This window comes from Olea europaea, unplaced genomic scaffold (assembly GCF_002742605.1).
Source record: "Olea europaea var. sylvestris unplaced genomic scaffold, O_europaea_v1 scaffold2146, whole genome shotgun sequence".
Lineage (NCBI taxonomy): Eukaryota > Viridiplantae > Streptophyta > Magnoliopsida > Lamiales > Oleaceae > Olea > Olea europaea.
Genome location: NW_019239435.1, coordinates 55,492 through 68,175, shown reverse-complemented (window position 1 = coordinate 68,175; position 12,684 = coordinate 55,492). Strand labels below are relative to the sequence as shown.

General features: G+C 32.6%; 2 protein-coding genes and 1 long non-coding RNA gene across 5 annotated transcripts in view; 1 reads left to right on the top strand and 2 right to left on the bottom strand.

The window, feature by feature from the left end:
- Positions 1-30: 30 nt before the first annotated feature.
- Positions 31-3,116, bottom strand: LOC111380452 (RPM1-interacting protein 4-like). Of its 3 annotated transcripts, none has more exons than XM_023004023.1 (4): positions 2,921-3,116; positions 958-1,677; positions 311-502; positions 31-213 (listed from the first exon to the last, which is right to left on the bottom strand). In XM_023004023.1, the coding sequence occupies exons 1-4, from the start codon at positions 2,924-2,926 to the stop codon at positions 181-183; spliced, it is 951 nt and encodes a 316-aa protein (XP_022859791.1). In that variant the 5' UTR covers positions 2,927-3,116; the 3' UTR covers positions 31-180. The 3 variants fall into 3 exon arrangements, with proteins under 3 accessions (XP_022859791.1, XP_022859792.1, XP_022859793.1); XM_023004024.1 differs by having other exon boundaries at positions 958-1,674; XM_023004025.1 differs by lacking the exons at positions 31-213; positions 311-502 and adding an exon at positions 509-657.
- A 1,519-nt stretch (positions 3,117-4,635) lies between these two features.
- LOC111380450 (methyltransferase-like protein 13) overlaps positions 4,636-12,684 on the bottom strand; it is a 10,146-nt gene continuing 2,097 nt past the window's right edge. The window contains exons 2-12 of the mRNA XM_023004021.1: positions 12,576-12,660; positions 12,423-12,541; positions 11,933-12,193; positions 11,443-11,526; positions 11,277-11,335; positions 11,107-11,224; positions 8,940-9,020; positions 7,032-7,106; positions 6,288-6,490; positions 5,955-6,105; positions 4,636-5,338 (exon numbers count right to left, since the gene is read on the bottom strand). Coding sequence (XP_022859789.1) covers positions 5,144-5,338; positions 5,955-6,105; positions 6,288-6,490; positions 7,032-7,106; positions 8,940-9,020; positions 11,107-11,224; positions 11,277-11,335; positions 11,443-11,526; positions 11,933-12,193; positions 12,423-12,541; positions 12,576-12,660 — 1,431 coding nt within the window. The 3' untranslated portion in view covers positions 4,636-5,143. The remainder of the gene's footprint in view (positions 5,339-5,954; positions 6,106-6,287; positions 6,491-7,031; positions 7,107-8,939; positions 9,021-11,106; positions 11,225-11,276; positions 11,336-11,442; positions 11,527-11,932; positions 12,194-12,422; positions 12,542-12,575; positions 12,661-12,684) is intronic.
- Positions 9,095-11,240, top strand: LOC111380449. The gene is made up of 3 exons (XR_002700188.1): positions 9,095-9,139; positions 10,563-10,637; positions 10,971-11,240. It is a non-coding gene; the product is annotated as an uncharacterized LOC111380449 (long non-coding RNA).

Genomic DNA, 12,684 nt, shown 5'->3' with positions numbered 1-12,684 from the left:
TTACAACTTAAACTCGTATGCTACAAAGAATAAGCGAATTGGTGGCAAACCAAAAATTCCACAGAAATTGTTGTTTCTTATTCCAAAACATGTAAACGAATCTCTTAAATAAATGTTAATCTATACAAACGATCAGATTTTATGGCGTATGAGAACAAATGCCTCTCACGCATCCACATTCTATCTTTTGCCCCATGGAAAGCATCCACATACCTAAGCAAAAGAAACGACGAAAGTAATTATTCGATAGCAACGTGGAATATGAACTGCAGATAAAGATCGAAATTTTAACAGATTAACTTTCTTTTACCTTTGGATTATCATTTCCATATTGCTTCTCACCATTTGAGTAAGACGTTTCAGTAGGCGCGGCAGGTACATTTCCTGCATCGCTATGTTTCTCTTCTCTCACTCTGTTAAAAATCTGACTGTATCCTTCGGTTGATGCAGGATTAGTCTCGTCCCAATCACCAAATTTGGGCAAAGCAAGGCTGTGATCAGGCTGTAATCCAAAAGAATATCATACTTCTAGCGGATACCGGACAGAACTTTACAATAGCACTATGAAAGAAAAAGAAATTAAAATTAAAATCTTGTTCTTGATAGAGTCCAGTCTTGTCTAATACTTTCTACCGGCAAAGCAAGGCTGTGATCAGGCTGTAATCCAAAAGAATATCATACTTCTAGCGGATACGGGACAGAACTTTACAATAGCACTATGAAAGAAAAAGAAATTAAAATTAAAATCTTGTTCTTGATAGAGTCCAGTCTTGTCTAATACTTTCTACCGAACATGCACCTCAAAAGTCTTTTCTAATACTTTCTACCGAACATGCACCTCAAAAGTTTCTCCCCCGTCTATTTATTGTTCTCTAACAAGTTCAAATCAAATGTAAGATCAAGTTAATCTTCGTATCATGATGTATATAATGAGATAACAGGGAAAAAGACATTTACAGTGTCATCGCCTCGTGTGACTGATCTCAGACGAGATCTTCCAGGAGTGAAGGGAGCTGGGCCGTAGCTACCTTCAGATGTAGCCTTTCTTTCCCAAGAGGGAGAAGAAATTCGACTTCCATTTCCTCCTACACGTGCCTGGGAATGAGGGTGCAATGGTGATTGTTCGACGCTGCAATCAGACCCTACACTCTGCCGAGGGACTCGTCTAGGTGTATCACCCGCAGTCAGGACGCCATGGCGATGATGTGGCAATTCAGAAGCAGCTCTCCGTCCTGCAGTCTCGTACCGCAGTGGGGAATCAGGAAGTCTCCTCATATCAACTTCTTCTCTACTTAACCGACGCTGCCTTGGTCTAAGCATCTCTTGGGCCTTCATTGCTTCTGATTCTGATTTATGGCTTCCAAATTGGACACCACCATGCAATTTGTGAGATGAGTCAATTGCAGGTTTTCGACTGATTACATCAAGGTGGTGCAGCGGAGAATCGGTTGATCTCCTCATTTCATCATTCACTTGTCTAGAAAGATAGTTGTGTTTTGGCGATGCTACAACTGATACCTTTTTACCCTTAGATCCAATCTCGGGATTTTCATGAGAATCATTTTGATTCACCTCGCTACTTTTCCTAACTTTCCTGGGATTATCAAAATAAGCAGTGTAGTAGACATCTTCTTCACTTTCCCAGTTACCAAATTTTGGTGCTTGCGTCTGCTTCTGCTAGAATCAGAAACAAAAATCAAGAAACATGTACATGAAAGCAAAAGGAGTTAACCACTTTTTGGATTAAGAAACATGATTTTTTGGTCGATTAGCTTGTTCGAAATGTCTATTTATCGGGTGAGCATTTTAGAATAACAAAGTACCAGCAGATTGATCGTGGTTCACATAAAAAAAAGTTTACAATCATGTAACTTTGATTAAAGAATTGATCGCCTCAGATAAACATCTAAATCTTAAACCGAGTTCAAATCTCTTCACAACGCATCTTCAAGTACAAGGTACTTTTGAGATCGTCCCCAATTCTTCTATTGTTGCAAATGCTTCTTGAGAATATCTCCAACTTGCCAATAACTCTTAACTTCATAATACATTAATAAACTCCTTATATCGTCTCAATACTTTCAACTTCCCAAGACAAGCAACTAAAAATTTCTTGTGCCCATCTCTTTATTCAGCCTAGCCATTAGCTAGCACTCAAACAACCCCCCCGAATAGCTAGATACTTTACGCAAAACAATTAAGCTATTGTACAAAAATTGTTTTACATTTCTGTTGACAGAATGCATTTTGACCTTAGATTTGAATAAATGAAATTCAAATCAAGGGCCAAAATGCATGCCACCTCAGCATCTATCAACGGAGGTATAAAGAAAACTGTTCAAGTAACAAGGTCATATGCAAAAATATTCGTGATAAAACTTTCTTGCTTCCAAATCCTGCTCAAATTGATTACTTAAGAAAACTAATCCCGTACTCCAACTCACGATGCAATTTTCGGGATTCATCCAATCATCTAAATGAAACCCACAAAATTTCCATTTAGAAATATTACACCAAGCTCCAGCATCCCACCCATACAGATAGTAGATAAATTTAGTAAAATGCATTTATGTAGAGAAGACTCTTCCATACACCTCCTGTATATAGTTAAAACGCTAAGGGGAACCTAAATTTTTATTCAATATTCCCCCACGAGCTGAATTGCATAAATAGATTTTATGAATGGAGGCCATTCAAGAACCCTAAATATGCTTTGATTTTTCTTTAACATACAAACAGCATTTATTCATTAACAAAAAAAACCCATTAACAGATCATTTCAGTACAAGTACAACAATTCTAAAGAAAATAACCCATTAATTGCACCAACCAACAGGTGTTTTTACCAGAGAACATTAATGTCGATTATTTACACAAAAAAAAAAAAAAAGGGTCAAGAAATATGGAAATGAATACTCACTGCCATTGATTCAAAATCTTCAAGAAAAGTAGATCATAAGCAGAACCAATAAGCTCAATCCCTAATAACACAAACCCACAAAAAAATGAAACCGAATTTATCTTTCTTCTTACAGCCTAAGACATATATTCAGGTGAGTGAGTGCACGTGCTGTTGACAGTTAGCAGTCACTGTACTTAGGATAATTTCTTTCTTTCTTAATGTGCTGTGTCGGACCAACTAATGTACCTAATAACCAACATGCTGAGGTGGTCTGAAAATTACTTTGTCGGTGTAGTTGAAGAAATTTATTAAAATTATTAACACACCGAATGAGAGCTAAGCTATGCTAAAGTTTAATCAGCATCTGTTTGATCCCATTATATAAAAATAATTTTTTCACTCATTTTCAATTACACATTTTTTATTCAATAAAATAATTTTATACGTAAATTCAAGATTTTTTCCTACTTATTTACGCATTCTCAAAAAAATCACTATTGCAAAATATTAATGGCATTATGAATTTTTTTCTAAGTGTTTCTATAAGTGTCTTACTTCACTATGTTTAATTATATTCAATATATTAATGATACATTTGATAAATTAAATGAGATACTATAAAACAATATGCAAATGAATAAAGAGTAATGCTTTTTAGTTCCACTAAGATTAAAATTTCAATTTAGATGTAGACTGAATGAAAAGTGAAATTAAATTACTTATCTTAGTTATCTAATTCCACATATAATTTAATGTCACATTGACCTAGCTGGAAAATCAGTCAGACTAAATAACATTACTCATAAATAAAACATAAATATTATGGTGCTGAACATCTATACATTATTGAATTTAATTTTTTATCATTATAATGAATAATGAGATTGGTGGGGACCGTGGAGTCGACGTTGTTGGGTAATTAATGACTCATTAATGACATACATACTCTTTGAGATAATGAAATTACAATACTACCCAAGTTATATCATGGTACAATACAAAGGAAGAAAGAGGGGAAAGTTAAAATTGTGCAAAAATTCTCAGAAGTATTTAGTTACAATCATACTATACATTCAGGTTCAAATTCAGATGAGACTCGTGGTGACGCATGATTGAACGGTTTGAAAAATTAAAACTAAAACACCCGATCATTTTCTAATACATCAATTTGTTTCTTCGCTCTCTATTTTTAAGCATGACTAAAATCACTTTATTCAAATATTTATGACCACTTGGAATCATTAATGTGAAATGTGAAAATGTCACCTTCCCTTTCAATGACGTTATAATAATTTTTGTAACATAAAACACCATATCTAAAAAGGTGGTATAAAATTTCAAATTGATAAGAACTAAGTCAAAGACGATGACTTCAAAGTTCAAACGAAGATCTAAGATCCCATGTATCACGAGTAAACATGGGTCTATTCAAATAATATATGGTCCATAGGGCCAATAAAAGATGAGAAACATACCATATTATAACCTTGTTCGGTACTGATTTAAATTAAATTTAAATCTAAATCAAAGTCAAACAAACAATTTTAACCATATATTTTACGAATCCGACAACTTTCCAACCACATATTTCCAAAACTTTTATCAAAATCTACTTAAAAATCTAATTTTAATTCTCACCAAACAAGAGCTATATTTGGTGGTAATGTGTGTGTATATTAAAAAATGAGGTTAAACGATAAGATGTTCAAGCTTTCACATTGTTATGTGTAAAAGACTGTAAAATATGAAGTGCATTTATATACCCAAAATTTTAAAAAAAAGGTACAAGGAAACGTGTGGTCAACTCATATTTGACCTTAATGTTCTCCAAAAAGACTTTTGATATATAATATTAGACTCGACTCGAAAAGTACAATAGACAAAATGCAGCCTTTTTTTACTTTTTAGAATACAATCCACCTTACCAAACAAACTAGGGAAAGTAATAATAAAACCAAACAGCACAAATATACTCGGATAAATCTAGTTGTACATAATTTTTTTATCAATAAAGGTGTCCATATTCTCACATGAGGTGAGATCCACTCGAATAAAATATTTGAGTGGATCCCACCCATGTGTGTGTATAGACACCTTTATGGATGAAAAATTATGTAGAACAATATACCCCATGCATAGCTACATTGGCAATGAGCTTCTCATTCTCTCCCACAAGTCCTACGAAGACTTTGAGCAATAAATGCCAAGGGGTACGCATGTTTGATTCAATAAGAATACTTGTCATCTCAGACTTTTGATCAATTTTGTGCCATCAATGATGCTTTGACTCCACTCAGGATTTTCGAGCTCTAATAATCTTGCAAGTGCATCACAAGCTTCAGAAAATTGATTTTCTTCAACGGGAGAGTCCTTGAGTGCAAATATAACTTCATTCAGGTCTTCCTCAAGCTGAAGGGAGAAAATGTTGCTAAATACCTGGAAAATATTCATGAAAACAACACATATTGAATCACATAAAAGAGGTAATAGCATTTTGGCAAAACAATGAAAGATCTAAAGAGCAGAAGGATTAAATAGTCATCGTTATGTTTGATTAAAACCCATATACTGTATCATCCGAGATCTCACTTTAAGGGTAACATACTGTGAAATCATGAGCTAAATTAGGTGTATACCAAAGAAAAACCGGCACCCAGAGTCTTCCTAACTCAAGTGTATCTAGAGCTGAATATTCATGCTGTATTGGGCTGAAAAGAAACAATTTAGAGCATGCTTGGCTAAGCTCAAAAAAATGTAAATGTTAGTTTTAAACAAATTTTGTTTCCAAACATGTTTGCACATGTGAAATTTTTTATTGTTAAATAATAAAAGATAGTAACTTATTATGGAAGTAGCTCTTATCTTGCCATCAAAATAAGTAACTCACTCGTTTTCAACTTGGACTGATAACAAAAATTATTTTATGTTAAAACTAACTTATTTACTTGTACGGAACTTTTAAAGCATAGTCAAAACAGTCCAGGCAACAAAACCATAAGCACACACTGGTATATATCCTTGTTGGGGAAATAATCCTAACTCCAGTTCTCACCGTTCGTAATCTTGAAAAAACTTTATCCTTAACAGCCGAGGACCTGGAGACTAAATTAATGACAAATAGACCTTGCTCAGAGAGTGAACTTTTGACGGTCAAAAGGAAAGAATCTTCAACGAAGTCTGAAGCAGGACATGTTAAACCAGAGCTGCACAAGAAGGGGATCAATCAAAAACATTCAAACTTAAATGAACAGTAAAATATGTAGCTGAAGTTACAAATAGTATTTTGAGTAGAGTTACATTTACCTCAAGATACATTCAAGCTTAAATGAACAGTAAAATATATAGCTGAAGTTACAAATAGCATATTGAGTAGAGTTACATTTACCTCAAGTCTGAAGAGTCTACATCAATAATAAGTATGTCAATTTTGTTAGAGCTCCTTCCATCTGCATGAACTTCGGTGCTAGTTCCACTAGAGAAACTTCCATTAACCGTGTCATTCTTATCACTACAATTTGGAGTTGATACATCACCAGCCTCAAAATTTGCAATCTCCCTAACAAACTTAATCCCATCAGTGATATGTACCTAAAAAAAAAATTTAACATGTTCATGAGTAGAATACCAATTGCATTGGTACAAGTATACATACATTTCAAGAAAGAGCATTGGAACAAGTAATTGATGCGGTTCAAATTCTACGCTGTCGATGTATAAATACATACTTTTCAAGAAAAAGCATTGGAATAAGTAATGTGGTTTAAATTCAACACTGTAGATGTATAAACACACTTTTAAAGAAAGATGGAGAAAATCTATGCATACATGTTATAAAAGAAGATTAGACATTCAGCAAATGTATTTGCACTAATTAGAGCATTCTCAACATATGTACTATTTCTCCAGAAAATAACATGTTCATTTCATTTGGGTCATGAATTGATGAGTATGCTACTTAGCTTCCTGAGCTGATTTTTCTGCTTAATTTGCAGCAATTACATCAATTACCAAACAGGAAAGGACAGATATAGAAGAGAAATTGGAAGTGATTCAAGTTTGACCATGATGGATTTTGTAAAAGCAAAAAGATTGCATGACAAAGGGGAATGAAAAAATACTAACATATTACCTTCAAATGTTTATCTTCTTCAAAGCTAAAATAGTCTCTTGCAACATCCAGAACCACGGGATCTAACTCAACCACCTGAAAATTGAGAATTAAGATGGTAAGAGACTCTGCTGCACGGACATTTCAGCTAGGATAGAGTGTCCATGTATATGTGTGTTGGAATCTAACACTCTTACCATACTCATTTTTCTTTCTTTATCATAAACATTGTATTTTTTTAACTTGAAGTTATTATGAAATGACAAAAATAGATACTCATATTTAAAATATTTCAAAAAAATAAATAATCACAAGTATAAAAATTAAATTTACGCTATATAAAAGAAGAATTTTAAAGAATTTAATTAATGTGTCATACCAGTACTTTTTTGAAAAATCGCGAGTCAACATATAACGAAATGTGTCGTGTCGGTACATCATAAGTAAGAGACAAGCGAGTTAAAACTTTAATAACAATGTTTAACAAGTCTAAATTAGGTAGTGAAGTGAGGCCTAAGCCTCAAAGCATTTTGAGGTGCAAGCCTCACCAAATAGTCAATAAAATAAGTCCCAAAAAAAAAAAAAAAAAAATGATACAAAACCAAACTAGTAATGCACCACAAACAATTCTGAAAATTCACAACACAGCAATTTAAAGTTGACTTGCAAACAAACACCGAAGAAATCAAAACTAGTGTCAGCTAATCTATGTCTATTGCGTTTATAGTCAGATTGAATAAAATTTATTTAAAATAATGTAACTAATGTTATTTTTCAACATAATTTAAGTTAGTGGTTCTTTATCTCAAAATAAGTTTTGCTTGAGTTTTGTTTTTAATTTATATCTACTTATAGTTTAGATTGATATTGATTTATTACAACCGTAATGAATTCGACCATTTAAAATTAACCTTAACCAAACTAGTTTTAAATTCAGTGAGGGCTAGCTTTTGTGGGGTTTAACAAATAAAAAATAGCTTTTAAATTATTAGTGCCTAGCTTTTGCAGATTTGACCTTTAAAAAATAGGTTTTAAAACAGCGAAAATCATAGAAAGAGGTTTTAAAACACTACATCTTGTCTACATTTTTAGATGGACTTGAAAGAGAGGTTCATGGAAGACTAGAAGTCTATGGAACATTGTGAGGAAACGAATTCTAAAGCCTTCCGTTAAAGAGGACTTGCTGCAGCATTGTAAAGAGAAGTTTAGAATTATCAATAATAATGTAAGAAACTTGTAGAATATGACAAAATGTTGCTAAATTATTACTTTGTCGTATACAATTCTAAATGGCTAATCTTGGTCTATCAATAGGACGAATCCTCATTGTCCGTTCAAATGAGAGATGTAGTTATGCCTATGTTTGGTGGGGACTAAAATCATATTTTTAGTAAATTTTAATAAAAGTTGTTGAAATTTGTGGTTGAAAAGTTATGGACCCCATGAAATGCGTGATTATAATTAATTATTGACTTTGACTTATGTTAAAATCTAAATTTTAATCCCCACCAAACATAGGCTATATAAGGCTATGAAGGCTCATTAGTAAATCATCCCATGAGAGGTCCAAGTAAACAATGTTAGAGATTACTAGTTTGGAGACAATTGAGGCTTGTAAAGACTTGTTTTAAATTACAAAGTTTTTGACACAGAGCATGCTCTTCTTTCTTTTAAGTATTATATTATTGTACTAGATATTTTCTGATTTGAATTCTCGAGTCCTCAATATTTTCAAAGGTGCCGTCTTCTGGGGAACAATTAAGAACCTAGGCTACAAAGAGCTTGAAAGACTTAAGTCAACAAAAGCACACCATTAACCCTTAGAGGCGTGTGCAAGTGAGGCGTAAACCTCAATCAGTTGAAACTTACGCCTTTGAATCAAGATTTTTAAACATTTTAGATACAACCAAATGAAAAATATAATTTTACCTCAATCTCCAGAAAAGGTAGGCACTTATGAAGAAACTTGGGAAGTAATCCTGCTCCAAGACCAATAACAATTGCTTTCACCTATTTTTTAAAAAAAAAAAAAAAAAAAAAAAAAACCTTGTTAAAATCATAGCTAATGAAACACTTCTCCATAAATAGGTGTCTCCTTGGCCACTAGAGGTGGATTTTGTTGAAGGCAGGTACATCTATCACCAGAAACCCCATGCAATTTAATAGTTTACTTTTATATGGGTTGAGGAAGTTCATTATTAGGAACGAGTTATTGTGGGGTTGCATTCTCTGTAAGGATTAATATATTAGCTGTCGAGAAATGGCAGATGGTATTTCCTCCAGCTGTCTAATTTCAACCTTCTCTAGATGAAACTTCCCATGTCGATTCTTCTATTTTGAAACATAAAGAATATCTGAGGTTCATTAATCTGCCAATCTCTAATTAATTTGTAATGTATGTGATACACAACAAGCTTAGCTAACAATATTTGTTTCTGACGATCTGTTTTAAGATTTTTAAAAACGCGTTGGTTTGTCATGTTGAAAAATTCTCTCTCAAAACTAAAAATAAGAAAACACGCGAGGTTTGAAATTTTGAAAAATTGTTTTATGACATTTTATTTATCTAGTAACAATAGAATAAATTTGTTTTAGTATATTATCAAGTATTATATGTATTTTAATGTTGGCGAATCTTATAATATTTCTTCTTTAAAAAATTTTAAAAAAATAATCAATTAATTTTTTACTATAAAAATTGAAAGTAAAAATTAATGACGTGGATTAATATATTTTTGTCCGTGTTCATTTAAATATTTTTACTAGTTAATTTTTTTATTTTTCTAGAATTTTTTATATATATTTTTTGAATTTTAATTTTAGTTTTTTAGAATTTTATTTTTTTAATATTTTAGATTTTATTTTTTAAGAATTTATCAATTTTATTTTTTGAACTTACTTTCTTGAATTTTAGATTTTTATAATTTTATTTGTTAAAATTTTATTTAAATGTTTTTTTTTTTTGAGTATTTTCAGAATTTTCACAGAAAACACTTAAAACTTCAAAAATGCATTTTATTTTATAAATTATCCTTGTTTTCGAAAATGTATTTTCAAATACCAAACCAAACACGTTTTCAGTGTTTTGCAAAATTGAAAACTGAAAATGGCTTGAAAATAGCAAACCAAACGCACCCTAAGTTTCTGTATTTCCTTCACCAAGATGAAACATTTGATTTACTTCATACCACTCCTCTTTCTAAACCTTGTATCACGTTGGATGTACAGTATGTTGAAATTCTGAATTCATTTATATTTATAAATGGACAATTACACTTGTTCCTGCTACATTCACATTGCAACATAAACAGTGTCTACTTCTGAATTCTCTAGAATATAGTAATCAATACAAGATGTATATTATCTATTCATTGAACTTATCATGATTCATCTGCGTTAATTTTAACAAGGCTGAAAACAAAAATCCACTAGATCAATATGAAGAGATAAACTGCAAAAGATAGCTTTTTTTGAAAGATTTCAAGTAGATTTCAATGCTTACTTGTGTGTCTTATGATCTTAGTAAGCATGACTTATTGTCCTTGTTTGCAGATTCAAGAAGGGTGAACATCTATGAGACGTTTGAGAAGAAGATAAATGAAAAGCATGCTCTGTTAAGAAAGAGTGGTAGACTCCTTTCTTGCCCCTACATTATTGACTATAAAAGTCTATGTTAATGACATTTTTTTTTATAGAAATCCTGACATGTCTTAAATGACAATTGATAGGAATTTGACGATATGGTTGTTTGGAGTTGACTTTATTTCATATTTAAACTACTCAAAAGTATGAAAGAATTATTAGCCTAATTAAGAAAACAGTATTTTTCTGTTAATTTTTCTAGATCTAGTCTGTAAAAGTTCAAATATTTGAGAGTTGCAATATTTGTGATTAGAATTTATTTCTAGTTCGTGCGTTTGAGGCCAATATGCCATGATTGAAAACTTGTCGATTCAACAGGTCGTGGGCTAGCTGTTTCTTGGGCTTTATGTGCTGTATGCATCTTTGGCCATCTCACTTACTTCTTTGGAACCAAGGCACCATGGATCCATGCATTGCATTCCACAGGATTTCATTTGTCTTTGTGTCTATTTACATTGCTTGGCCCTGGTCGCCAACTGCTTGTTGATGGCCTGAGAAGTCTTGTTAGAGGAGCTCCAAACATGAATACATTGGTTGGTCTTGGGGCTTTGTCATCCTTTGCTGTCAGCTCCCTCGCTGCTTTTATACCAAAAAAAAAAAAAAAAAAAAAAAAAAAAAAAAAACAAGAATACCACCTGGATATCATCCATTGAACCATTAGAATTACTGGAGTCCAGCAAAATCTAAAGTCAAAAGATAATATTGTATTAAGACTTTTCAGAACAAACAACAAACTAGACGACAAAGGTATCGATATACATTGAAGTGATCAAAGAGCAAAAAGAAGTACCATCACCAAACGAGCAGCCTTTGAGTTTTCAACAACTAGCCATTGACCTTCTTCTGATGAAAAAAGCCACTCACGAGCTCTTGTCTGAAATATAAACTTTAGTCAGAAACCAGTTTTATTGAAAATAACAAAAGATACAATATATAAGTGGAAGAGCAGGCTTAAAATGCGGTCACCATCAATCTTTCTAACCACAAAAACGTCAAATATTGTACCTAGCACTTGCATGTCTCCACTACAAAATTATTTGAGGTATTTAAAAGGTAAAACAAACTTTTTGCATAAGAAAAAGATAGGCAAACTAATATACAAAAAGGACATGATTTATAAGTCTGCGCGCTGGAGGAGAATGACTCGTTTCTAATCCAGGTGAAACAGAGATAAGAAGTGAACCTACCCCCACTCTGCATAGTAATTGCTTAACTTCAACTCAAAAACTGAATAATCCTCTAGTTGTACATAAATTGTATATGCACCAAGAAAACACAACCTTTGGGACAAGGAAAACTCCACAATGATACGTGAAAGGTCCAGAATCTTTCTGAGCATCAAGGAGTACAGCTTTGTAAGAGAAACGGGATAATCCAGGTTCACCTAAAGTTAGCTGTACCCTACGACCCGGATTAAGCTCTTCCAGATTTCCTTTACTCCCTAGTTTCAGGTCTTCAAGTGAGTGAAATATGTCAGAACCCTGGGAGTATTCTGTGCGAACTTCATTTTCTCTTTCAACAGCTTTAAAGAATTCGCGAGCCTGAAGCATGTCAAAAGACTAAATTGAGCTTTCAAAACAATAGTAAACCTGCTTGAGGAATGTATTATTATGTTTGTTAGTTTATAAATTATTAGCACATAGATGGTTATTTAGTTTAGACATTAACTGGAAACTTCTCTTTCGAAAAAGAACAATGTCGCAAGCAAATTACTTAATTATTATTTGTATGACAGAGCAGATAAGAGGAAAGATTAGGGACAAATTCTACCTGATTTCCGGAATACTCAATAGACGATTGATCTCTGAATGATGACATCTGAGAAACTACAGTAGAATTATCTTTTTCAAACATTAACTGGAAACTTCTCTTTCGAAAAAGAACACAGTCTCAAACAAATTACTTAATTATTATTTGTATGACAGAGCAGAGAAGAGGAAAGATTAAGGACAAATTCTACCTGATTTCCGGAATACTCAATAGATGATTGATCCATGAATGATGACATCTGAGAAACTACAGTAGAATTATC